At 51.2% G+C, this 25,670-nt stretch overlaps 1 protein-coding gene and 2 long non-coding RNA genes across 3 annotated transcripts; 1 reads left to right on the top strand and 2 right to left on the bottom strand.

The window, feature by feature from the left end:
* The first annotated feature begins 437 nt into the window (after window positions 1-437).
* Window positions 438-22,317, top strand: Myh7 (myosin heavy chain 7). The gene is made up of 38 exons (XM_021181494.3): window positions 438-638; window positions 919-1,062; window positions 1,308-1,464; window positions 1,559-1,586; window positions 2,102-2,210; window positions 2,294-2,386; window positions 2,497-2,560; window positions 2,898-2,996; window positions 3,220-3,323; window positions 3,917-4,055; window positions 4,148-4,266; window positions 4,386-4,535; window positions 4,837-5,007; window positions 5,776-6,085; window positions 6,362-6,429; window positions 6,735-6,822; window positions 7,420-7,537; window positions 7,678-7,801; window positions 8,072-8,208; window positions 8,456-8,711; window positions 9,442-9,684; window positions 9,809-9,985; window positions 10,938-11,083; window positions 12,762-12,852; window positions 13,554-13,943; window positions 14,130-14,256; window positions 14,422-14,540; window positions 16,937-17,133; window positions 17,595-17,778; window positions 17,933-18,098; window positions 18,253-18,377; window positions 18,940-19,248; window positions 19,490-19,693; window positions 19,799-19,924; window positions 20,032-20,307; window positions 21,288-21,383; window positions 21,495-21,629; window positions 22,198-22,317. The coding sequence occupies exons 1-38, from the start codon at window positions 438-440 to the stop codon at window positions 22,213-22,215; spliced, it is 5,808 nt and encodes a 1,935-aa protein (XP_021037153.1). The 3' UTR covers window positions 22,216-22,317.
* On the bottom strand, window positions 2,384-13,558 carry LOC110309089 (uncharacterized). Its single transcript, XR_002379657.3, has 3 exons — window positions 13,457-13,558; window positions 10,904-11,042; window positions 2,384-2,542 (listed from the first exon to the last, which is right to left on the bottom strand). It is a non-coding gene; the product is annotated as an uncharacterized LOC110309089 (long non-coding RNA).
* On the bottom strand, window positions 14,153-24,343 carry LOC115029238 (uncharacterized). The gene is made up of 3 exons (XR_003834808.2): window positions 24,153-24,343; window positions 14,406-14,652; window positions 14,153-14,240 (listed from the first exon to the last, which is right to left on the bottom strand). It is a non-coding gene; the product is annotated as an uncharacterized LOC115029238 (long non-coding RNA).
* Between the last annotated feature and the right edge of the window lie 1,327 nt (window positions 24,344-25,670).

Genomic DNA, 25,670 nt, shown 5'->3' with positions numbered 1-25,670 from the left:
GTTTGAGAATCCAAGGTGAGAGAAGTTGGAGTCCAAATGTTGGGAGATCTGGTAAAACTGCACATAGTTAAAGCCCGAAGCCCGAAGCCTGGCAGGTTCCTTTCTGCCTGCTCGGAGACAATGGCCTGGTGTCCAGAGGCTTCATACTCAGGGCCAGTGAGGGGCAGGGACTATTGACAGTCAGAGATTGATACAGAGATCTGTCCCCACAAGACGGTCAGGACACACCCAAAGACCCCAAGTGAACGAAAGTAAAGCTACCCCCCCTTTGCCTGGCACAGTTGCGAGGCTGCTCTCTGGTTTAGGAGTGAGCCTGGAGAAGGGTAAACTCCTGAGTGCTGAGCACAGTACCAGATTTGGGAGCTGCCACTGGGCGGAAGAGCCTAAGGTGCGGGAAGGCGTATAGGTAACAGCTGCTCCTCACCCCAGACTCAGCGATGGCGGATGCAGAGATGGCTGCATTTGGGGCCGCAGCCCCCTTCCTGCGGAAGTCTGAGAAGGAGAGGCTGGAGGCGCAGACCAGGCCCTTTGACCTCAAGAAAGATGTTTTTGTGCCTGATGACAAAGAAGAGTTTGTCAAGGCCAAGATCGTGTCCCGAGAGGGTGGCAAAGTCACCGCTGAGACGGAGAATGGCAAGGTAGGTGTCAGGACTGGTGTGGGGAGGCCACTCAAGAGAGCCACATACCTAGGGTGCCCAGAGAGGGGACAGGCATGCACACCTGAGGACCCCCAAGCTTCCCGTCCTTTGGGTAGGGTGGGGGTCCAAACTCTCCCAAAAGTCTCCTTACTCCCAACATCTAACTCCAGTCTTTCCTCAGCTATACACCATCCCCCCCCCCAACTCCATACCTTGCCGTGCTACCCTCATGCCAATAGAGCAGGGCAGACACAGGTTGACATGAGGGCCTCTGTTCCAGACGGTGACCGTGAAGGAGGACCAGGTGATGCAGCAAAACCCACCCAAGTTCGACAAGATCGAGGACATGGCCATGCTGACCTTCCTGCACGAGCCGGCTGTGCTGTACAACCTCAAGGAGCGCTACGCTTCCTGGATGATCTACGTGAGTGCAGCACCGGTCCATCGCCCTGAACCGAGAGCTTCCTGGGCAAGAGCAGTCTCCTGAAGCCAAGCCACCTACCTGCCTGCTCTGTGTCCAGGGAGCATGGCACTCTACACCAGCCCTTGCTCCTTTGGCTCGGTTATAAAACCAGACTGATTCTGCGCTTCGCCCTTTGCTTCCATCGCCTCCTGGGGTCTCTCTCTAGTTCTGACAACCACCCCTCACTTGCTCTTCCTTACCCTCAGACCTACTCGGGCCTCTTCTGCGTCACCGTCAACCCCTACAAGTGGCTGCCAGTGTACAATGCAGAAGTGGTGGCCGCCTACCGGGGCAAGAAGAGGAGCGAGGCCCCACCTCACATCTTCTCCATCTCTGACAACGCCTATCAGTACATGCTGACAGGTAAGCCTGGTGCCCAGACCTGGGTCCCCTCAACCTGAATTCTCACCTGGACTCGAATCCCTCAACCCATTGCTTCTCCTCCTCTCTCTTCCAGATCGGGAGAATCAGTCCATCCTCATCACGTGAGCATAGCTCCAGAATCCCTGATCCCAGAATCCCCTGGGAGTACCCAGACTCCTTTGCATGCACCTATGGCCCTCTTTCTCTCCACCCACATGCCCATCTCTTTCTTCTCTGATCTTTGCTCCAACTCTTTTCTTTGTGCCTCTCTCCCTTTCTGTTTTCCATCTTTCTCTTGTTTTCTCCTTTTGCCTCCTCACCCATTTCCCTCTGACTCTTCATTCATGGATAAGCTCATTTGGAAAAGCCCATGAATCACCTGTCTTCATTTTCCTTATCTTCCACTTTAGAAACCTTTTCTCTCCTCCCCACTTACTGTTCCCAAACAGCCCTCTCCTCTCCTTGTCCTCTGTGGCACCATCTTCCTGCTGGTTAACCTGATCCTATGTCCCAGTCCCTAACAACTTCCTGATCAGAGCACCTTCTCTCCACTAGAATAGGTGCTCTCCCTCGCTTGAGGCTCACTGGTCTTAACCAGTGTCTTTACTGCCTATTAAGCCTTTGCTTGTCACAACAGTGGAGAATCCGGAGCTGGGAAGACTGTCAACACTAAGAGGGTCATCCAATATTTTGCTGTTATTGCCGCCATTGGGGACCGCAGCAAGAAGGACCAGACCCCAGGCAAGGTAGGCCTGCTGTCATGTAAAGGCTTGTATTACAGAAAAAGAGTAGGCAGCCGTCATATCCCATCCTTCTTGACCTCTTTCAGGGTACCCTGGAAGATCAAATCATCCAAGCCAACCCTGCTCTGGAGGCCTTTGGCAATGCCAAGACAGTTCGGAATGACAACTCCTCTCGATTTGTGAGTGATACTCCACCTTGAACTTGGGACTTGTGCTGGCTTTCGAAGGATGGCCTCAAATGTGAGCCTTTCCCAGGCTCATTGCTGCTCTCTCCCATCCATCTCTTCAGGGGAAATTCATCCGAATCCATTTTGGGGCAACAGGAAAGTTGGCATCTGCAGACATAGAGACCTGTAAGTTCTATGAGTTTGCTGGGGTTTATTTAGGCTGAGCCCATCCTGGTTCTACAGCCCGATCTCAACCTCTTCCTGCAGTATGCAGTTTTTCTTTCTGTCTCTACTTCTGCCTGAGGCTTTCTCTGGCTTTTCCTGTCTGCTATCAGTGCATGTCTCTTTGTCTCTCTAAGATGCTTTCTTCCCTTCTGGGTCTCTGTTTCCACCTTCATGTGTGACCTCTGTATGTATCCATACACTGGTCTCTCCCTCTGTCCTTTGCTTGTAATGGTCCCCGTCCCTTCCCCTTGACGTCTTTGTATCTAACCTCATTCCTCTCCTATCTGCCTGTTCACAGACCTTCTGGAAAAATCCAGGGTTATTTTCCAGCTGAAAGCAGAAAGAGATTATCACATTTTCTACCAAATCCTGTCTAATAAAAAGCCTGAGCTTCTAGGTGAGTCAGACTGAGACCAGCTATTTCCATGGCAACCTGGTCCTCTCTGCTTAAGGCTGGGTTCAGGCAGTGTGCCTTGGGCCCTATGATACTGCTAGGTTCAGTCTTGGGGGTCAAATCAAGCCCTATCTGAGCCTCTCTCTTGGCCTGTTTGCCATAGTCAGCAGCCCCCAGGATAGCCAGGGGCTGTGGCACACCCGAACCACATTCCTTCCACTTGTAGACATGCTGCTGATCACCAACAACCCCTACGATTATGCGTTCATCTCCCAAGGAGAGACGACTGTGGCCTCCATTGATGACTCTGAAGAGCTCATGGCCACGGATGTAAGTATGCGAGTTCTCAGCTACGGGCGGACACTTGGTCATGGCACGTGGTACCAGCTTAGGAACAGAGCCAAGATACTGGTTATCTGATTTTTAAAGTGGTACAACCCTCCTGGAGAGCTACCCTATGAACAGGGTATACTAAGACACGTGCTATGAAGCCAATATTTGGCGTTGTCAAACCACAGTGTGCTGAGAACCATGGACAGAGACAGGAAAGGTAGAAAACAAAATCACACTACTTGGGACACAGGAAGGAGAGCCCTACAGACCCTGGGGGTGAAGTGAGCTGTTGGGTAGAGGAGAGATACACACGGGTACCAAAACCTAGGCAGGGAAAGATCTAGGAACATAGGTGGGTAGCCCACAGCAGCTACAGAGAACAGCTATGAGCATTCACAGTGGACGGCGATAAGGCAATGCCCTGATCTTTAATGTCTGTCTGTGTTTTAGAGTCCCTCTCTGCTTGTGGGAATCTCATACTTTACAGGGAATAGGAAAACAAATTCAGGTTCTCTCTCCAGTGTTTGCGGGTCTCATTAACTAGTCGCACTTCCTTTTCTGGGCTTCACTGATATGGGGGCTGCTTCCAGAGCGCCTTTGACGTGCTGGGCTTCACTCCAGAAGAAAAGAACTCCATTTACAAGCTGACAGGCGCCATCATGCACTTTGGAAACATGAAGTTCAAGCAGAAGCAGCGGGAGGAGCAGGCGGAACCAGACGGCACTGAAGGTGAGAAGCAAGAAAGCTGTGGAGTCACCGAGGGCCAAGTCTGCAGAACGAGTATCCACATACTAACTTCCTCACCTGTCCTTTCCTTCCAGAGGCTGACAAATCAGCCTACCTCATGGGGCTGAACTCAGCCGATCTGCTCAAGGGGCTGTGCCACCCTAGAGTCAAAGTGGGCAACGAGTACGTCACCAAGGGGCAGAATGTCCAGCAGGTGGGTTGTCTTTGGATGATAAGTGAATGGCCGAGAGATCACTGCATAGTGGAATATGAGCTTTCAAACTCATCCTTCCCAAGGGCCCATATCATCCAGATTTCTCCCCTACCCTGCAGGTGTCATACGCCATCGGGGCACTGGCCAAGTCAGTGTACGAGAAGATGTTCAACTGGATGGTGACACGCATCAACGCAACCCTGGAGACCAAGCAGCCCCGCCAGTACTTCATAGGTGTCCTGGACATCGCTGGCTTTGAGATCTTCGATGTGAGTCTGGGAGCCCTGGCCTGGGACACCAAGTGTTTCTCACCTACCCACTCAGACCATCAGTCACATGTGGAGGGCCAGCTGTGGGCCAGGCACAGGATAGCAGTGGGGACCCATTAGAGCCAATCACTGTCCCTGCCCTCAGGAGAAGCCCTCCCTTCCCTGCTATAACCTGGGAGGGGACCAGCCATGCCTGTGCCAAGCTCAGGCAGGTGTGTGGCACAGTCCTAGGCTGACCCACCCTGCTGGCCTCTCAGACCCTCAGTCGGCCTGCCTGACTGGCTGCCTCACCCCCTTGCAGTTCAACAGCTTTGAGCAGCTGTGCATCAACTTCACCAATGAGAAGCTGCAGCAGTTCTTCAACCACCACATGTTCGTGCTGGAGCAGGAGGAGTACAAGAAGGAGGGCATTGAGTGGACTTTCATAGACTTTGGCATGGACCTGCAGGCCTGTATCGACCTCATCGAGAAGGTGAGCCCTGCCTCCACCATCTGAGCCTTCCCCCTGCGCCTTACATAAACACTTCAGAATTCCAGATAAAGTGATGGCTCATGTCCCTTCTGAGGAGTTCAGTCTAAGTATCAGAAGTGGGACTCTTTTCCAGAGTTCTGTGTTGTTTAGAATATCCATGACAGTGCTGATAGCTCTGTTCCCAGGAGCTTGAGACTGGACACATGAAAGATGGGCATCTAGAAGCTGGGCTTCCCCACCACTGGCTCTGGGTTGCACACATCCAAGGATCAGGAAATGGGACAATGGTATTGGGGGAGGGGCTATAAGAGTGGTTTTTGTTTTTTGTTTTTTGTTTTTGTTTTGGTTTTGGTTTTTCAAGACAAGGTTCCTCTGTGTAGCCCTGGCTGCCCTGGAACTGGCTATCTAGTCCAGGATGGCTTTGAACTCAGAGATGCACCTGCCTCTGCCTCCTGAGTGCTGGGATTAAAGGTGTGTGCCATCACCACCTGGCTAGTGTACCTATTTTTAAACTCAGCATCACAGGGATCTGGGTGGTAGAGTACGATAGAGACATCAGAAGCAGCCACAAACTCAGATTTGAGAAAGAAAAAAAAAAAGGCCCTCTGAAATCAACAAAAATCCCCACTTGTGGAAAGCTTGACAAGTGTCAAACATTAGGCAGTGGTCTCTTCATAACCTAAGGGCATGTCTGGGTAAGTACTGACATACTGAAGAATATCTCAACTAAGTGAAGCTTACTCAATGATTCTCTCCCTACACTCTTAGCCCATGGGCATCATGTCCATCCTGGAGGAGGAGTGCATGTTCCCCAAAGCCACAGACATGACCTTCAAGGCCAAGCTGTACGACAACCACCTGGGCAAGTCCAACAACTTCCAGAAGCCTCGCAATGTCAAGGGGAAGCAGGAAGCCCACTTCTCCTTGGTCCACTATGCTGGCACCGTGGACTACAATATCCTGGGCTGGCTACAGAAGAACAAGGACCCACTCAATGAGACAGTGGTGGGTTTGTATCAGAAGTCTTCCCTCAAGCTGCTCAGCAATCTATTTGCCAACTATGCTGGAGCTGATGCCCGTAAGTACCCCCGGGGCATTAGCACTCTAAGGTTTATGCCATAGTTCTGAGGCACATTGACGGTGAAATTTCACCACTTCCCTTTCATGGTACACCCCGAGATGTACAGACTCAGTGAGATAGACCTGGGCGGAGACACTGAAGCCGCCACATTGAAAACTCTCGCCTGGTGGCCAGGAAAGACAAAATGTGAGGAGAGGCTATAGGCCTCTGCCCCCTACTCCTTGCCTCTTTACGAATCCACTCATTATCCTTTTTTGGCTTCCTTTCCCACAGCGGCGGACAAAGGCAAAGGCAAGGCAAAGAAAGGCTCATCCTTTCAGACCGTGTCTGCTCTGCACAGAGTGAGTGTATGCCCAGCCTCAGCCTACCATGGCTCCCCATTTATTCTGGTGCCTCAGCCCCAGCTCCTCCCAATACCAGTTCTTCTGGGTTCACCTTGGCCCTTCCCATGCTCCTGTCTTTCTTCATCTCCTGGCCTCTAATCTTGTGTCTCCCTCATCCCTCTTCACTTCTCACCTTCACCTGTGTCTTCTCCAGCATCCTTCTGTCTCCTCACTTCCCATACTCTCTCCTTTCTTTTCCTCCTCTTCTCTTCCTACATCTTCTCCTTCCTTGCTCTTTATTTCATCCTCTTTTTCTGCCACAGGAAAATCTGAACAAACTTATGACAAACTTGCGCTCCACACACCCTCACTTTGTACGCTGCATCATCCCCAATGAGACAAAGTCTCCAGGTAAGCCCACGGACTTGCGCTCTCCCACTCTGAACACGCACTGACTCAGAGACGGGACCTTGAGTAATCTCCAAGTCATGGTGGTTTCCAAGTCACATTCTACTCCCGGACCACCCCTCCCACATTACCCTATGTTGGATTATGCACCTCAGAGTAATATGTAAGGCACTTCTATGGGAATCACCTCATGAGTGACTTCCAGCCCTTAATGAGACATCTAAGGAATGTCTATTTGTTCTTAAACGTTGGAAACAAAATATCAGGAGCCCAGGTTCAGAGCCTGGCTAAGATTTCAATGAGCTCAGTGACCTGCACGACATTCAATCTCTTAGCCCATTCACACAGAATGAGAGATACGTCTGTCCTGAAACCATCCATGATAATAAGTATAAATTATACAAAATAATAGATGAGGGAATATTTTGATTGCTGTTAGAAATGTGGCTAAAGGGGAAATGAAACAAACGGAGAATTGGTATTGGCTGACTGCCTGGCTGAAGTAAGCAGATAGTATATGCCAGGGCCGGGATGAGAACCCAGAGGATTGGGGTTAGTCCAACACTCTCCCAATCATAACTCTCCTCTCTGCTGCCCCAGGGGTGATGGACAACCCCCTGGTCATGCACCAGCTGCGATGCAATGGCGTGCTGGAGGGCATCCGCATCTGCAGGAAGGGCTTCCCCAACCGCATTCTCTATGGGGACTTCCGGCAGAGGTAAGGGGTGCCCCAGGGCTCAGGGATCCAGGCATGAGCTCCCTTTGTGGGAGTGGGGGGGGTCTATGGCGGCCCTGAAATTCTATAGGCAGAGCAGACCCCCACAGAATGCAAATGACTCTGAGAACTTCCCTCCCAAGGTATCGCATCCTGAACCCAGCAGCCATCCCTGAGGGGCAATTCATTGATAGCAGGAAAGGGGCTGAGAAACTGCTGGGCTCCCTGGATATTGACCACAACCAATACAAGTTTGGTCACACCAAGGTGAGGAAAAGAAAGAGACGAATTAGTTAAAGATATCTTCTTTTCCTTCGGTTCTTCATCTTTCCCTCCCACCCTCTTACTTTATCTCATCTTAAAAGCTATCTCTGAACCACGAGCTAGCTCTCTGCTCCCAGAACCACTTTCCCATCCCTTCTCCAGCCACCTACAGCATCCTCCTTCCAATTCTTCCCTAAGTTATCCCCAGACGCCCACCACGTCTGCCCTCATGCCCCATCCTAGTTGTGCCTAACACACGTGTCTTCTCTGCAGGTGTTCTTCAAGGCGGGCCTGCTGGGGCTGCTGGAGGAGATGCGCGATGAGAGGCTGAGCCGCATCATCACCAGAATCCAGGCCCAGTCCCGAGGTGTGCTCTCCAGAATGGAGTTCAAGAAGCTGCTGGAGCGCAGGTGAGAGTCTTTAAAGGAGATCCCTAGCCCTCCCGAGGTGCAAGCTAATTCAGTGAGAGAGTCAAGAGAAAGACTTCAGGGAGCCCAGCAGGAAGAAATCATTAGGAGGGAATCTTATGAACACAAGCTGGTCCTTAGCTTTTGAAGACCTTGGGAAGGGCGAGGTCAATGAAGGGAAGGTGGATTTATCTAGGAATAAGAGCCTCAGATATGAAGCTCCATATCACTCTCATTATCCTGCCTGCAGAGACTCACTGCTGATTATCCAGTGGAACATTCGGGCCTTCATGGGGGTAAAGAATTGGCCGTGGATGAAGCTCTACTTCAAGATCAAGCCGCTGCTGAAGAGCGCGGAGACGGAGAAGGAGATGGCCACCATGAAGGAGGAGTTTGGACGAGTCAAAGATGCACTAGAGAAGTCTGAGGCTCGCCGCAAGGAGCTGGAGGAGAAGATGGTGTCCCTGCTGCAGGAGAAGAATGACCTGCAGCTCCAAGTGCAGGCGGTGAGGCCACATGGCCATTGTGAGCTCCTCCCCCCGTGCTTCTATCATGCTCCCCACAATCCCACACCTCTCTTTACCTAGGAGTGTAAGATCTTGTCGCTCACAGGCTGAGGATTCTGGTACCTCACTTTCGAAGACCTCCTCAGAAGGAGAAAAGATAAAAAAGAAACTTCTTTTACATACGCAGGCTCAGGCATACATGGCAGTGCATCTCTGTTATTCCAGCACTTGGGAGGTGGAGGCAGGAGAATCAGGAGTTCAAGGTTAGCACTGGCTATAGAGTGAGTGCAAGGCCAGCCTGGGCTGTAAGGGATCCTGTCTCAAAAATATACATGCACACACACACACACACACACACACACAGAGAGAGAGAGAGAGAGAGAGAGAGAGAGAGAGAGATCGTTATCTTTGAGCTTAAATTTCTTCATTTTAGACAGGAGCCACCTGCCTGTCTCATAGGTTAAAATTCACAGGGTTTAACATCAGCAAATGCAGTTCCTTAAAGCAAGGAAGGCTATGTGAAGACTTTGAGTTCTCTCCTCTACTCCTCTCCCCAGTGCTCCCAAGCCAGACCATCCTAAACCTGCCTCCTTAGCCTCCTGAGGCTCTTCTCAGATGAGAAGAAGCCGGGGTCCCTCTCCTATCTGGCTATTGCACACCTCCCCTCCACCTGTGAGGACAAGGGCCCATCCTCTCTGACCAGCCTCCCTTTCTGTTCCTTGCCCCCCAGGAACAAGACAACTTGGCGGATGCAGAGGAGCGCTGTGACCAGCTGATCAAGAACAAGATCCAGCTGGAGGCCAAGGTGAAGGAGATGACCGAGAGGCTGGAGGACGAGGAGGAGATGAACGCCGAGCTCACTGCCAAGAAGCGCAAGCTGGAAGATGAGTGCTCAGAGCTCAAGCGGGATATTGATGACCTGGAGCTGACGCTGGCCAAGGTGGAGAAGGAAAAGCATGCAACAGAGAACAAGGTGAGGCCGGCTCCCTCGGGTTCCAAACCACAGCATGGTCCTCATGGTAGCATGGAGGTTCCTCTAGGTGTCCCCAGGATGGTGTCCTTTGACTTAAAGGGAATGTGGGATTTGTGTTTGGCAGGTGAAAAACCTGACAGAGGAGATGGCTGGTTTGGATGAGATCATTGTCAAGCTGACAAAGGAGAAGAAAGCTCTGCAAGAGGCCCACCAGCAGGCTCTGGATGACCTGCAGGCTGAGGAAGACAAGGTCAACACTCTGACCAAGGCCAAGGTCAAGCTGGAGCAGCAGGTGGATGATGTAAGCAGACTGGGCATAATGGGCTTAGATGTAGCGCGTCTTTCTGTGTTGAGAGGTATGTGTGAACAGCTGTGTGTGTGTGTGGGGGGGTGTTATTTAGTCTATTGACATCTTCCCAGAATAGAACTAGGGGGTAAAAAGCATGCGAATTATTGACTTCAAAAAAAATGTATCTCACTGACCAAGAACAGGGGTAGCTTTTTTGGTTTGGTTTGGTTTGGTTTGGTTTGGTTTGGTTTGGTTTTGTGTTTTCAAGACAGAGTTTCTCTGTGTAGCCTTGGTTTTCCTGGAACTCATTCTGTACACGATGCTGGCCTCAAACTCACAGAAGATCCTCCTGCCTCTGCTTCCTGAGTGCTGGGGATTTAAGGCATGCACCACACACAATGCCCAGCCTGAGCTGGCTTTTTATTAAAGTTAAAAATGTAAACCCACATAGCTCTTTGACCACAGGGTTTAGAGGATCATCTCATAAGAACACTGTATACCTCTTTGGTAAATTGTTAGACTCTTTGAGGAGGATCTTTGCAGAGTCGGGTCCTGAATGACCATTGTTCCCTCAAATGTGTATCTGTCCATTGACTCCCGTGCCATTCTGCCATAGTAACTCAGTATCTGTCTCAGTCGCAGGACTAAGAGCTCCCCTCAGATGAGTTTACTCAGTTTTGTGTCTCCAGTACCCTGCACAGAGCCTGGAACCCGTAGGTACTTACAGGATGCTGAATGAATGGTTATGGCTTTGGAACCTTCTCCCACATTCATTCATTCACAAAATAATCTATTGAGCAAACCTTTCAGTCTAGACATTCTCGTGGTTCCCTGGGAACATTGGTCCTTTCTAGGGACGTGTCCCAAGTCCTGGATTCTCTAAGGATTTCCAAAATATAGATGAACAAAACTTAGGTCAGGATGTCCTACCTTGTGGTTCATGGCTGGTCCTTCTCTCTGCCAGCTGGAGGGATCCCTGGAGCAGGAGAAGAAGGTGCGCATGGACCTAGAGCGAGCCAAGCGGAAGCTGGAGGGTGACCTGAAGCTGACGCAGGAGAGCATCATGGACCTGGAGAATGACAAGCAGCAGTTGGATGAGCGACTCAAAAAGTACCATATACCATATCGCCAGGGCCTTTATCCAGCCCAGCTCATCTCACAGGCTGACCCAAGCAAGGGCCATCCTAAGAGGCAATGGGCGCTCAGACTTGGGGCAAAGGCTCCCTAACCCACACATCAGGTCATAGTCCTCCCTAGCAAGGATTCTCACTTGGATCTCTCAGGCACCTTGTCCCCACTAGGCTCTTGGGAGAGGTGAAAATAAAAGCTTGCTTCCTTTGTGAGCACTCAGTCAGATAGGGAGGAAGGCTACACAGAATTTCAAAGGAATTGCTCTGCTCTTCAAAGAATGAAGGGGTTGGGTCATTTCTTTTTTCTAGGTAGGTTCTAGTTCCAGTCTTTATTGCAAGTCCTTCCCAAAGGTGTGCATACAGACTTGGTGAATAGTGAGTTGCAAAAACATATTTTGACATTTGAGGCTCTTATAGTATTTCAACTTGTATTTGCATAAGAGTCTTCACACTGTCCTAGGCCCAGAGTTTGTTGGTTGAATGAATGAAAGAAATATGGTCCTAACAGCTTTTCAACCTTCTTTTTTTTATATATTTTATTTTTAATTGTGTGTGTGTGTGTGTGTGTGTGTGTGTGTGTGTGTGTGTGTGTGTGCTTACAGAAGCTGGAAGAGAGCACCAGACACCCTGGAACTGGCCTATGAGGCAGTTGTGAGCTGCATGGTATGAGTGCTGAGAACTGATCTTGCTTCTTCTAGAAGAGCAGTACTCCCAACTGCCCTCCTCAGAATCCTCACAAAGATAGTGTCCGTCATCCTACTTTACCAAAGAAACAGCTAAGGCTCAGAAAGGTTAAGGAGTAGAGAGGGAAGTGAGCATGATCAAGGTGCATGGTCTGGTGTGAGAAACCATCCTTATGATCCCAGCACTATGTACAGTGAATATACACCAATTAAAAAAAAAGAGGCAACTGAGTCACCTAAGCTAACAGTGACAAGTTAAAGACCACCAGCATCAAAGAGAAAGAAAAAAAAGGCCTTTGCAATAGTCTCATTACTTCACCTAGAAGAAAACTTGGGATAAGAGGGGAAATCTTGCCGGGCGGTGGTGGTGCATACCTTTAATCCCAGCACTTGGGAGGCAGAGGCAGGTGGATTTCCGAGTTCGAGGCCAGCCTGGTCTACAAAGTGAGTTCCAGGACAGCCAGGGCTACACAGAGAAACCCTGTCTCGAAAAACCAATAAATAAATAAATAAATAAATAAATAAATAAATAAATAAATAAAGGAAAGCTTGGGCTGGAGAGATGGCTCAGAGGTTAAGAGCACTGATTGCTCTTCCAGAGGTCCTGAGTTCAAATCCCAGAAACCACATGGTGGCTCACAACCATCTGTAATGGGATCTGATTTGCCCTCTTCTGGTGTGTCTGAGAACACTGATGGTGTACACTCATACATATTTAATAATAAATAAATAATTTTTTAAAAGAAGGAAAAGCCCCACAGAGCCCCACCCCACCACCCTGCTGCAGGGCTTTCCATTACATTCTTCCTGGACCTGAACCCGACAGCAGGTGTTATCCTTTGGGCATCCTAAATCACTCTTGGAAGTTTTTTTTTTTTTGTTTTCCTGTACTTTATTGGTTTTATAGTCTGCAATCTCTGGTGGATAGTCAGGTGCCTACCTGGCCTGCTACCCCACCCCCTTTCTTCCCTACAGGAAGGACTTTGAGTTAAATGCACTCAATGCCAGGATTGAGGATGAGCAGGCCCTGGGCAGTCAGCTGCAGAAGAAGCTCAAGGAGCTTCAGGTAAGGCTAGAGTAGAGGCTCCAGCTGAACGTGCCATCCAGGGTACGCTACTCCTGCATCAAGGAACTGTGTGCCCGTGAAAGGAGATAAAATGAACAAGGCTTCCTATGGGAATCCCTAGCTGGGGCTTGTATGATCCAAGGAAGACACAGGAAGAGAGCCTGAGAGGGGACCGGGGAGGTCTAGACCGCAGAACTCCTGGTTTCTTCTCAGTCTGTCTAGTCAAGAGATCACAGAGCTCCACTGCAGACCTGAGTCTCCATGCCTACTCTGTCACCTGGTGACTTTTAGGTCCCTTCAGCTCTTATGGTTCTTTCCTCTGTAGCAGGCATTGAATTAGGTCTTCAGCTATTTGATCAGACAAGTGTGTTTTTTCTCAGCTACACATTTGCTACTTTCCCCCACTAAATTGCTTGCAAAAACCCATGAGACTCAAATTGTTGTTGTTGTTGTTCTTGTTGTTTGGCCTTCTCTAAGAGATCTGCTTTCTTCCAATAAAGAGAATGTGCAATGCTCAAGCCTAAAGGAAAGTTGACTGGGCTGCGCAAGACACCTTCCCCCAAATCCATCTATGTCCACCTTTCTAGTAACACATCAAACTTACGTGCTGTTCTCATAGGCCAGGGATCTTTTAGAGCCCCAGGGCGGGCCTCAATGGAGGGGTGCAGGAAGCAGGTCTGACCCTCTGTGTCCCTGGCTAGGCACGCATCGAGGAGCTGGAGGAGGAGCTGGAGGCCGAGCGCACAGCCCGGGCCAAGGTGGAGAAGCTGCGCTCTGACCTGTCCCGGGAGCTGGAGGAGATCAGTGAGAGGCTGGAGGAGGCCGGCGGGGCCACATCCGTGCAGATAGAGATGAACAAGAAGCGCGAGGCCGAGTTCCAGAAGATGCGGCGGGACCTGGAGGAGGCCACGCTGCAGCACGAGGCCACGGCGGCGGCCCTGCGCAAGAAGCATGCGGACAGCGTGGCGGAGCTGGGCGAGCAGATCGACAACCTCCAGCGGGTGAAGCAGAAGCTGGAGAAAGAGAAGAGTGAGTTCAAGCTGGAGCTGGACGATGTCACCTCCAACATGGAGCAGATCATCAAGGCCAAGGTGGGCCCTCTCAGCAGCTCCCTCCTCTAATCCCCTCTGGTGTCGATCTGATCCTCTTTCTTCCTTGACAGCTCATCTGGTTCCTTCCTCCCCGCCCCCTCCCTTCCATGGTTTTCTCTTTCACTGCAATCCTTACTCCACTTTAGTTCCTTCCTGCACCTACTCTGTAACTCCTTCCTCTCTCAGGCTAACCTGGAGAAGATGTGCCGGACCTTGGAAGACCAGATGAATGAGCACCGGAGCAAGGCCGAGGAGACGCAGCGTTCTGTCAATGACCTCACCAGCCAGCGGGCCAAGCTGCAGACAGAGAATGGTGAGCACAGAGCTGGAGCTCCATGGGCCCCAACCTCCTGAGCCATCCTAGCCTTGGGTGTACATGCTCCTCATATGCCCACAGCCTCTTCAGAGAAGGGAGCCTAAGAGTTAGGGGCAGGGTTGAGGGTAGAGAGGGTCTGAAGGTACCTTGGTGCCTCCCCAGGGGAGCTGTCCCGGCAGCTGGACGAGAAGGAGGCTCTGATCTCTCAGCTAACCCGAGGCAAGCTCACGTATACACAGCAGCTGGAGGACCTCAAGAGGCAACTGGAGGAGGAGGTCAAGGTAAGGCCTGGACTCTGTGTCTGGCCCAAGCATAGAGTGCACCAATTGGCCAGAATATGGGTCTCTTTCTTCTCTAAGAGTGAGGCTTGTCTGGTCCACAACTTACTACAAACTGCAAAAAAGAAGTAATAAGACAGCCTTTACTAAGTATCTTTTAAAATCTGTTCCCCAGGCTGAGAGAGGCCCTTTGCCCTCCTGCTGCTGTGCAGGGGTGGGGAGTAGGAGGGTAAAGAGGCAGAGAGGAAATTATCTAAGATAGTGATTCTCAACCTCTGGTTTGCAGCCTCTTTGGGGTCAAATAGTAGATATCATGCATGCCAGACATTTACATTCACATCTAGAGCAGTAGTAAATTATAGTGTGAAGTAGCCATGACAATTTTATGGTTGAGGGTCCCTACAACATGAGGGACTGTATTAAAGGCCACAGCATTAGGCAGGCTCAGAGCCTCTGATCTGAGAAGATGGGATTTGGCCTTCTTGGGTGCAGATATTGGGTGCAGGGACTACACAGAGGGGTCCTAGGATGATGAGAGCAATCTGAAGCCTGGAAGAAGAAAGCCGGAGCCTATCCCTAGCACAGTACCGAGTTCATGGGAAAGAGATAAGGCCATGTGTTCTTAAGCCTCACAGGGCTCTGGCTGAGGAGAGAGCTCAGTCAGTTAAAGGCTTGGCGCAGGAGCATGAAGGTGTTTGGGCCTGAGTTCAGTCCCCAGCACTTGTAATCCCAGCGTGGAGATGGCAGAGACAGTCACATAGCTTGCCTGTTCTACTTTGTGGATTCTTTTTCTTCCACCCTTTCAACCCCCTAACACTAGATAAGAGAGAAAAAATGATAGAAAAGAAAGGAAAGAGATCCCTGAATAAAGTCAGAAGTTGGAAACCGGACGATGCTATTGTTAGACTACCTCCTTCTCATTAGGGATGATGCTATGGTTACACTACCTCCTTCTCATTAGGGGCGTTGAGTTTGAGTTGCTTGAGGAAAGTTTGATCTTCACCACCAAGATACCTAGTTGATTCTTCTTCTTCTTCTTCTTCTTCTTCTTCTTCTTCTTCTTCTTCTTCTTCTTCTTCTTCTTCTTCTTCTTCTTCTTCTCCTCCTCCTCCTCCTCCTCCTCCTCCTCCTCCTCCTCCTCCTCCTTCTCCTCCTTCGTCTCCTTCTTCTTTTCCCTTCTCCTCTTTCTCTCTCTCCTCCCCTTCTTCCTCCTCTTCTGTTCCCTCCTCTTCCTGTTCCTCCTTTCTTTCTTTCTTTCTTTCTTTTTTTTTTTTCTTTTTTTTGGTTTTTTGAGACATGGTTTCTCTGTATAGCCCTGGCTGTCCTGGAACTCACTGTAGAGCAGGCGGCCATGAACTCAGAAATCTGCCTGCCTCTGCCTCCCAAGTGCTGGGATTAAAGGCATGCGCCACCACGCCCGGCCTCTTCCTTTCTTCTTCTCCTTCTTCTTCTCCTCCTCCTCTTTCTCTCCCTCTTTCCCTTCTTCCTCCTCTTTCTCTCTCTCTCCTCCCCTTCTTCTTCCTCCTCCTTTTCTTCTTCTGCTTCTACTTCTATCTCCTCCTCCTCCTCTACTTTCTTCTTTGCACATGACTACTTAAACCATGAGCAACAGTGACCAACAGCAACCAATAGCAACCAACAGCAACCAACAACCCCCAACATCCAACCCTACCTCTCTGAGTCCTAGCATTCATATACCCTCTGAAAAGTCCTTAGAATTCCAAATGTCACACAATAGCAGAAACTATCTGCAGCTGACAAGATCACACCACTGCTAGAGCACGAGGCAAATCATAGTCAGCTGCTGTGGACAATCTGAAGCAGCCCCATATCCCACTCCTGGGATTAAAACAAACACACATTCTTATAATATTTCTGTGTATTTAAAAAAAAAACCAAAAATTCTAAAATTATCACTACACAGTAAGATCTCTGGGACTGACTGGCAGCCAGTCCAGCCAAGTTCTGAGGTCTTGGTGACAGACTTTGTCTCAAAAAAAAAATATGGTATATGGTGTCTGTGAAATAACACCCATGGTTGACTTAAGACCTCCCTACACATGTACAAACATCCCAACTCCTTCCCACAAACCCCAAAGCTTAGTACTAACCTACCTCTTCTAGTGTGGTAATCTCAAGGAAAACTTCCTGATGCCTCTGTTTGCACTGTAAATGCACTGGGTGATCAGCTCTTCTGCAAGGAGCATCAGGCAGTGGACACAGAACTTTGTAAACAGTGCAGCACTGTTTTATTATTTAGGGTCATTCTTGCTCAGCAAACCACACCGGGTTCACTGGAGAGTTGGAGGTAGATTGGGCCAAGGGATGTGTTGAGACTGGGGTAAAAGGATGGTGGAGGAAAAAGCTGACCCACTTCCTTGATGCCCACCTCTTCCCAGGCCAAGAACGCGCTGGCCCACGCACTGCAGTCAGCACGGCATGATTGTGACCTACTGAGGGAACAGTATGAGGAGGAGACAGAGGCCAAGGCTGAGCTACAGCGAGTCCTGTCCAAGGCCAATTCAGAGGTGGCCCAGTGGAGGACCAAGTATGAGACAGACGCCATACAGAGGACGGAGGAGCTGGAGGAAGCCAAGTGAGTCCTGGGTAGCCAGCCCTAGTTGAGGCTCCTCTGCAGCCCAGTCTGATGCTCAGTAGTCCACACAGAGGGGACTCTTAGGCACCCCCACCTCCTGCTCCTCTCAGGGAAGCTTTTTGCTCGCGTTATGTTTCTCATCCGAATATAAGACGAACAAAAGGTTTGTCTGAGAGCTGAGTGCTCCCACCTGGGGTATGGTGCTGTAGGGAATGGGGCTGCTGCAGCCAAGAAGGATCAGGCTCATGGTCCTCAGTGGTGCTATGCCTTCATGCTCAGCTACTAAGATTTGTCTGCCAAGTGCCCAGCCTCTGAAGCTAATCCCCAGCCTTCTCTGACTGCTTCTAGATAGTCAAGGATAGTCTTTTGAAAGTCACATGTTCTCCTCTTGTCCAAACCTACCTCCTCCATTCTCCCCATCCCTCTCTTCCCGGCCACCCTCCCTTCTTCCCCTACTGCAGGAAGAAGCTGGCTCAGAGGCTGCAGGATGCAGAGGAGGCAGTGGAGGCTGTCAACGCCAAGTGCTCCTCCCTGGAGAAGACCAAGCACAGGCTACAGAATGAGATCGAGGACCTGATGGTGGACGTGGAGCGCTCCAATGCCGCCGCCGCAGCCCTGGACAAGAAGCAGAGAAACTTTGACAAGGTAGGCTCACAGAGGGGCTGCAGACACTGTGCATGCCGCTGATGGGGTCAGTGCCAGCTCAAGGCCACAGCATGCTCCTTGGAGGTGGGGGAGGAGGGCTGAGTCAGGAGAGGGGCCTGGGCAGTTCTGGTCACAGGGCGCTCCTTCCCTGCAGATCCTGGCTGAGTGGAAGCAGAAGTATGAGGAGTCACAGTCAGAGCTGGAGTCTTCCCAGAAGGAGGCGCGCTCCCTGAGCACAGAGCTCTTCAAGCTCAAGAACGCCTATGAGGAGTCTCTGGAGCACCTGGAGACCTTCAAGCGGGAGAACAAGAACCTCCAGGGTGGGCAAGCTGGGGGACAGGAAAGGGCCTCAGGGAAAGGAAAGGGCCATGTCCCCATCCCTGAGGGCTCCAATAGCAGTCCAGGGAAAGAAGCACACCCCTACACTATTGAGACCCCAGAAATTCCTGACTGAGTCACTATGTGCCCCCACAGAGGAGATCTCAGACCTGACTGAGCAGCTGGGCTCCACGGGGAAGAGCATCCATGAGCTGGAGAAGATCCGAAAGCAACTGGAGGCCGAGAAGCTGGAGCTGCAGTCGGCCCTGGAGGAGGCTGAGGTGGGCACGCAGGAGGGAGCAGGGCTAGGTAGGGACTGGGATCTAGACTTTGGTCCCTGCTCCCATCTGCCCTTTGCCCGACTTCCTCCTCAATGGCCCATTGCCAGGGTCTAAGATGGTGCTGGACATAGCTGGCACCCAGCACAGTTGTCAATGTCAGATGAGTTCAAGGTCACTCAAGTTCCTTCACACAAACATTTGATTTACTGTACCTTAGAGAGACTCCTATTTGAGCTCATTCCACTTTCCACCTCTGCCTGCCTGTGTGTGGTTTTTGGTTTTTTTTCTTTCACTCTCTGCTTCATTGCCTCTGTTTCCTTGGCAACACTTTTCATTTTCCTCTCTGTCTTTAAAGCTGACTCCCTCCACCCCCCTGGGAGTCTGCATCCCCTTCTCTTCAGCTTGCTTTCATTTCTCTTGTGCACACTTTTTCTCATTTCCTTCCTCTGCATCTCCTACTGAGTCATGTATACCATTCCCAAATGTGCCATGGTTTTTAGACACACCCATGCTTCCACCCTGGTCTCTGACTATAAGCCTGCAAAATCTATATCCTTTCCAGGCCTCCCTGGAGCATGAGGAGGGCAAGATCCTCCGCGCCCAGCTGGAGTTCAACCAGATCAAGGCAGAGATCGAAAGGAAGCTGGCAGAGAAGGATGAGGAGATGGAGCAGGCTAAGCGCAACCACCTGCGGATGGTGGACTCCCTGCAGACCTCCCTGGATGCGGAGACACGCAGCCGCAATGAGGCCCTGCGGGTGAAGAAGAAGATGGAGGGCGACCTCAACGAGATGGAGATCCAGCTCAGCCATGCCAACCGTATGGCTGCTGAGGCCCAGAAACAAGTGAAGAGCCTCCAGAGTCTGCTGAAGGTACTCAGAGACTTCTGGAAACAAGAGGTTACCTCACCTAGGGAAGGGCTGGCTTCTATAAATGCTAATTAGATGGTAGGGACACTTCCTCTCTCTTGTCATACCATCATTGTAGCGATAACTGACAGGCCAACCCAAAGCAACCACAATGGACTTTCCACCCACGTCCAATCCTGGGGGACAGCTTCATGAAGGCACCACAGCTGACTGACCAGCTTACACTCATTTTTCTGATCCTCAGGACACTCAAATCCAGCTGGATGATGCTGTCCGTGCCAATGATGACCTGAAAGAGAACATCGCCATCGTGGAACGGCGCAACAATCTGCTGCAGGCGGAGCTGGAGGAGTTGCGGGCTGTGGTGGAGCAGACGGAGCGGTCTCGGAAGCTGGCAGAGCAGGAGCTGATTGAGACCAGTGAGCGGGTGCAGCTGCTGCACTCGCAGGTGAGGGGGTACCCTGTACATTCCTGAGCTCAGCAGATGACAGACAGGGGAAGGAGCCTCTCAGAGATGCACAGGGATTTTTCTGCTCTGCCACTCTCTTCCCAGAACACCAGCCTCATCAACCAGAAGAAGAAGATGGATGCAGACCTATCCCAGCTCCAGACAGAAGTAGAGGAGGCAGTGCAGGAGTGTAGGAACGCAGAGGAGAAGGCCAAGAAGGCTATCACAGATGTGAGTCCCCTCCCCTGCCTACCCACTCCAGAGCAGCATCTCCCTAGCCTGGGCAGTGAGCCCACGAGGACCTGAGCAGACCACATGCTCTCCTCTCCTGCACACAGGCCGCCATGATGGCTGAGGAGCTGAAGAAGGAGCAGGACACCAGCGCCCACCTGGAGCGCATGAAGAAGAACATGGAGCAGACCATCAAGGACTTGCAGCATCGTCTGGATGAGGCAGAGCAGATCGCGCTCAAGGGCGGCAAGAAGCAGCTGCAGAAGCTGGAGGCCCGGGTTCGGGAGCTGGAAAATGAGCTGGAGGCTGAGCAGAAGCGCAATGCAGAGTCTGTGAAGGGCATGAGGAAGAGCGAGCGGCGCATCAAGGAGCTCACCTACCAGGTTGGGCAGGGCTGTGATCATGGCCCTGACACAATGGCCTTGAGCCACAGTGACAAGCAACCAAGGGGGACAGAGAGAGCTTGCTACCTTTCCCTAGCCAGAGTTGGTGTGCAGCCCTGGATGTCCTTCCACTCTGCCCAGTCATGGACTCTGGTCCCCTGGCCCAGAGGACCATGATTGAGCTTCATAACCTGTGTGTTCCACCTTGACATGCACCCTCTATGTACCCACATCCACCAGAGATATGCTCTAGACAGGCACAGCCACAAGCAGCAACACCCTCCTCCTGCAGAAAACTTATAGCCAGGCCTGCTACCAAAGACACCAAAGCCATTCAAATAAGTCTCAAAACGTTTCAGGTACCCAGGGCAGCATAAACCCAGCTTTCCACAGCGTTCCATCAGGAGTTTGTTTGTCTTTCTGTCTAGCATGCTACGCCCTCTAAGCACAGTTTGCCCTTAGCTTAGATCAAGTTCGTGTCAGTCCACTGCAGCCCAGAAAATTCCATCATGCTTACAACCCCAGAGTCATTCCCAGTACATGCTGGGCCCAGGGCCAGTGGGTTTATGCTCTGTGGTGTTCCAAGGCCTTCAGGATCCTGCTCCCTAGGACGGTGAACATGAGTCACTGTACTCTTTCAGGCACCCCATCAGCTTATTGGGTTCTCTCTCAATATTTAAAATATTCACATTCCAAGTGAGCTTAGTGGTACATGCCTATGATCTCAATACATAAGAAGTTGAGGCAGGAGGGTCATGTGTTTGAGACTACTAGCCTTGGCTAAAAAAAAAAAAAAAAAAAAAAAAAGGATGCTTCTTGAGTAAGAAATTATAAGCAAATTCAAATATTCTGTGAGGACCAGAGAGCATGCATTGGTTCAGAATGTATCATTTGGAATGAAGAAGGCAAGAGAGGCCAGGGTGGGGGCACTGCCCCCTGGGTTCATGCACCCTCACCTTCTGCCCTCCTCTGACCTCCAGACAGAGGAAGACAGGAAAAATCTACTGCGGCTGCAGGACCTGGTGGACAAGCTGCAGCTGAAGGTGAAGGCCTACAAGCGCCAGGCTGAGGAGGCGGTGAGTGACCCTGCTGGGGTTGAAGCCAGGAGGAAGGGACACAGGGTGCCAGCCTCCCTAGACCGTAAGCTTAAGAGACCCTTCTTACCCCTCCCCTTTACCCACTCATAGGAGGAGCAGGCCAACACCAACCTGTCCAAGTTCCGCAAGGTGCAGCACGAGCTGGATGAGGCGGAGGAGAGGGCGGACATTGCCGAGTCCCAGGTCAACAAGCTGCGGGCCAAGAGCCGGGACATTGGTGCCAAGGTGGGTTCCTCCCTTGGACCTCACTTGTCACCTCCCACAGCAGGCACAGCTCCTCTGCCCCCCCTCAGACAGTGTTGTTTCATTTAGTCCCTAGCTGAGCCCCAAAGCCCCAAAGGCTAAGGTGACTGAGTTCCCAATGACATCTTAGGTTCTCTGTGACCTCATTTGCAGTGATTCTGGGAACCCCAGGTCAAGAGGAGTCAAAAACCCTATATGGCCCCGATTTATACACACTTGTTAGATCCAGATCCCCCCAGCTACCGTGTCTATTTCCCACTTCATTTCGGCTCCTATCCTTGAATCTCAAGCATGTAAAGGCTATCCCAAGGTCTCCACTGATCTCACAGAGGCAGCTTCCCTCCCTCCTAGTCAAGAGCCCTTGTCTCCAAAACATTCTCCTTCCACACCGACCCCTGAAAGCATATCCCTGCCAACAGGGGGGATCCTGCAAGGTCACACAAGGGTCTCCACCCACCAGGTGCCCTAGTCTCAACTTCAGTTTCCATGCCTTGTTCTCACAATGCTGGCCTCCCCAGAGCTAATTTGGACTTTGTTTTTATTTCAAAAGGGCCTGAATGAGGAGTAGATCTTGTGCTACCCAGCTCTAAGGGTGCCCGTGAAGCCCTCAGACCTGGAGCCTTTGCAACAGCCCTTTAGGTGGAAGCAGAATAAAGCAATTTTCCTTAAAGCCAAAATCCTGCCTCTAGACTCTTCTTCTCTGACCTCGGTCCCTGGGCTCTAGGGTGGGGAGGTGGGGCTTGGAAGAAGAAAGTGGGGAAGTGGCAAAAGCCGATCCCTAGGATCCTGTGAAGTTCGGAGCCTTCCCTGTACAGCATTGGCTCATAGATCCTCCTCCAGCCAAACATAGCAAGAAGTGATACCTCCTTTGTGACCTCCCCAGGCCCAGTGCCTGTCAGGTTGAAACAGGATTTAGAGAAGCCTCTGAACTCACCTGAACTCTGAAGCTCATCCACCACACACATAGGTGCCACTGCTAGTTAGTATCCTACGCTGATAATATGCAGAGCTGGGCCACAGAAGTCCTGGGGTGTAGGAACTGACCAGTGACTTTTCAGTCTGCAAAGGTATGACCCCCTCAGCAGATGTAGTAATGTCCCCTTAGATCCCATCCCAGGCAGGTCTCTGAGAGGACACGGGATGAGAGATGTAGTCACGTGGCATTCCAAACACAGCTATCCACAGTGTCCCTTGCACCTTCCACTTAGCCAGGAGGACAGTAACCTTAGCCTATTTTTCTTCCTCCCCATCCTCCCAGCACCCACCCCCTGGTCTGCAGTATTCATTTCATCCATCACTTCCCCTCTGTGACTTCCATTTGCAAGGCTTTTGACCTCTGCAGCAGCTGGAAGATAGAGTTTGGCCCTAGGTGTGGCAAGCCATCTCAAGAGAAAGCAGACAACAGAGGGACCAGAGTTTGGAAGGATCGGGAACTAAATCACTGCCGGGCCTGGGGGTAGAAAAAGGAGTGAGTGAGTCCGCTCCAGCTAAGCCAAGCTAGTTCCTGAGATACTCTGTCACAGCTGGGCTGCTCAGGGTAGCTTTAGGAATGTGGGTCTGAAAGACAATGGGATTTGAAGACATCTCTTTGAGTCTCCCCTCAACCCCACCTACAGACACACTCGTGTGTGGCCAGACTCCTGTTCAACAGCCCTCTGTGTTCTGACCACTGAGCTAGGCAACCAGAGCATGGGCCCTGTGCTGAGGATGAAGGGTTGGTTACCAATAGCAAAAACAGCAGGGGAGGGAGAACAGAGAACGAAATAAGGAAGGAAGAAGGAAAGGCCAGTCAATCAGATGCAGTCAGAAGAGATGGGAAACCAACACACAGCTTGAGCAGAGGAAACAGAAAAGGGAGAGATTCTGGGCATAAGGAGGCCACAGAAAGGAGAGCCCAGGTCCTCCAAGTCTCCTCTTTATACCTTCATCCCGTCTCCCAATTAAGCCCACTCTTCTTCCTAGATCAGACCTGAGCAGCAGTGAAGAGACCCGTAGAGAGGATCACACTGGATGAAGGAGATGTGTGGAGAAGTCCAGGGAACCTAAGAGCCAGAGCCTAAAAGAGCAAGAGATAAAGGTGCTTCAAAGGTGGCCAGGCTGTGCACACAGAGGGTCGAGGACTGGTGGTAGAGCCTCAAGATAAGGATGATGCTCAGAATGGGGGTGGGGTGGGGAGAGAAGATAAGAAGGATCCTGGAACAGAGAATCTGGAAGCACTGGAAACGATACCATAAAGGGAAGAACCCAGGCTACCTTTAGATGTAAATCATGAAAGACAGGGAGAAGGGAAGCTGGAGAGAGTAGAAGAAGAACCCCGGGGCAAGACATGGAAGCAAAGACAAGCCAGGTTGAGTGCTCCGTGAAATCAGCCTGTGGAAGGCAGAGCCCGGGTATGAGCACCAGAACAGCAGAGGCTAGGGTTGATGTCGAGACAGGGAACAGAAGGTAGACACAGGAACAGACAGAGACAGGGGAGCCAGGTAACAAAGGCATGGTCCTTCTCACCTGTGGCCAGAGCGTCCGTCTGTGTCCACATACTCTAGAATGTTCATCAGACTGCAGGGCTGGCTTGGGAGGCAGCTGGAAAGAGTATGTGAGAGCCAGGGGAGACAAGGGGGCCTAGGAAAGGAAGAAGAGGACAAACCAGGCCACACAAGAGGGCAGAGCCCAGAACTGAGTTAACTCCTTCCTTGTTGCATCTTCCATAGGAGGCAGTGGGAACTCTGTGCCCACCATCCCCCATGAGCCCCCACTACCCATACCAAGTTTGGCCTGAGTGGCATTCTAGGTTCCCTGAGGACAGAGCCTGGCCTTTGTCTCTTGGACCTGACCCAGGCTGACCCAATGTTCTCAGTACCTTATCATGCCCTCAAGAGCTTGAGAACCAGGCAGTGACATATTAGGCCATGGGCTAACCCTGGAGCTTGCACACAGGAGCCTCAAGTGACCTCCAGGGACACAGCTGCAGACAGGTGGCCTTTATCCCCAAAGAGCAACCATTTGGCATAGGTGGCTGCAAATGGGAATGCAAGGTTGAATCAGGTCCCTTCAAGAATACTGCATGCAAGACCTAAGACCCCTGGAGAGAGGTGTATGCTCCTGCCCCCACCCACCATAAGAGGAGTGAACTATCCTAGGGGGCTGGCGACCTTGGGGAGACACCACATTACTGAGAGTGCTGAGCCCAGAAAAACTGACCGCCCTGTGTCCTGCCCACCTCCACACTCTAGAGCTATATTGAGAGGTGACAGTAGATAGGGTGGGAGCTGGTAGCAGGGAAAGTGTTCCTGGGTGTGAGGGTGTAGGGGAAAGCCAGAGCAGGGGAGTCTGGCTTTGTCTCCTGAACACAATGTCTACTTAGTTATAACAGACATGACCTGCTAAAGACCCAACATTTACAACCTCTGAAAAGACAGCAGCCCTGGAGGACAGAGGTTGCCTCTGGGGCTTGGGTGCTTGATGGTGCCACAAAGGAGGGCATGAGTGTGAGTATAAGGCCCCAGGAGCTTTAGAGAAGGGCGCTTGGGAAGGGGTCAGTCTGCAGAGCCCCTACCCATGGAATCTGGAGCCTAGAGCCAACTGGTGTAAATCTCTGGGCCTGCCAGGCATTCGAAGCAGCACCTGCATCCTCTGGCAGCCTGGGGAGGCGGAAGGGAGCAACCCTCCACTTACACCCTTTCTCCCTCAGCCCCAGGATTAACACCTCTGGCCTTCCCCCCTCCCATCAGGAGTGGAGGGTTGCAGAGGGAGGGTAAAAACCTACATGTCCAAACATCATGGTGCACGATATATGGATCAGTATGTGTAGAGGCAAGAAAGGAAATCTGTAGGCTTAACTGGGCTAATGTGTAAAGTCTGTGTGCATGTGTGTGTGTGTGTGTGTGTGACTGAAAACGGGCATGGCTGTGCAGCTGTTCAGTTCTGTTCGTGAGGTTACCAGACTGCAGGTTTGTGTGTAAATTGCCCAAGGCAAAGTGGGTGAGTCCCTTCCATGGTTTAAAGAGATTGGGTGATGGCCTGCAT

This window comes from Mus caroli, unplaced genomic scaffold (assembly GCF_978045245.1).
Source record: "Mus caroli unplaced genomic scaffold, Mus_caroli_1 scaffold_12, whole genome shotgun sequence".
Taxonomy (NCBI): Eukaryota; Metazoa; Chordata; class Mammalia; order Rodentia; family Muridae; genus Mus; species Mus caroli.
The sequence above is the reverse complement of the archived record's forward strand: the minus strand, read 5'-3'. Positions and strand labels throughout refer to the sequence as shown.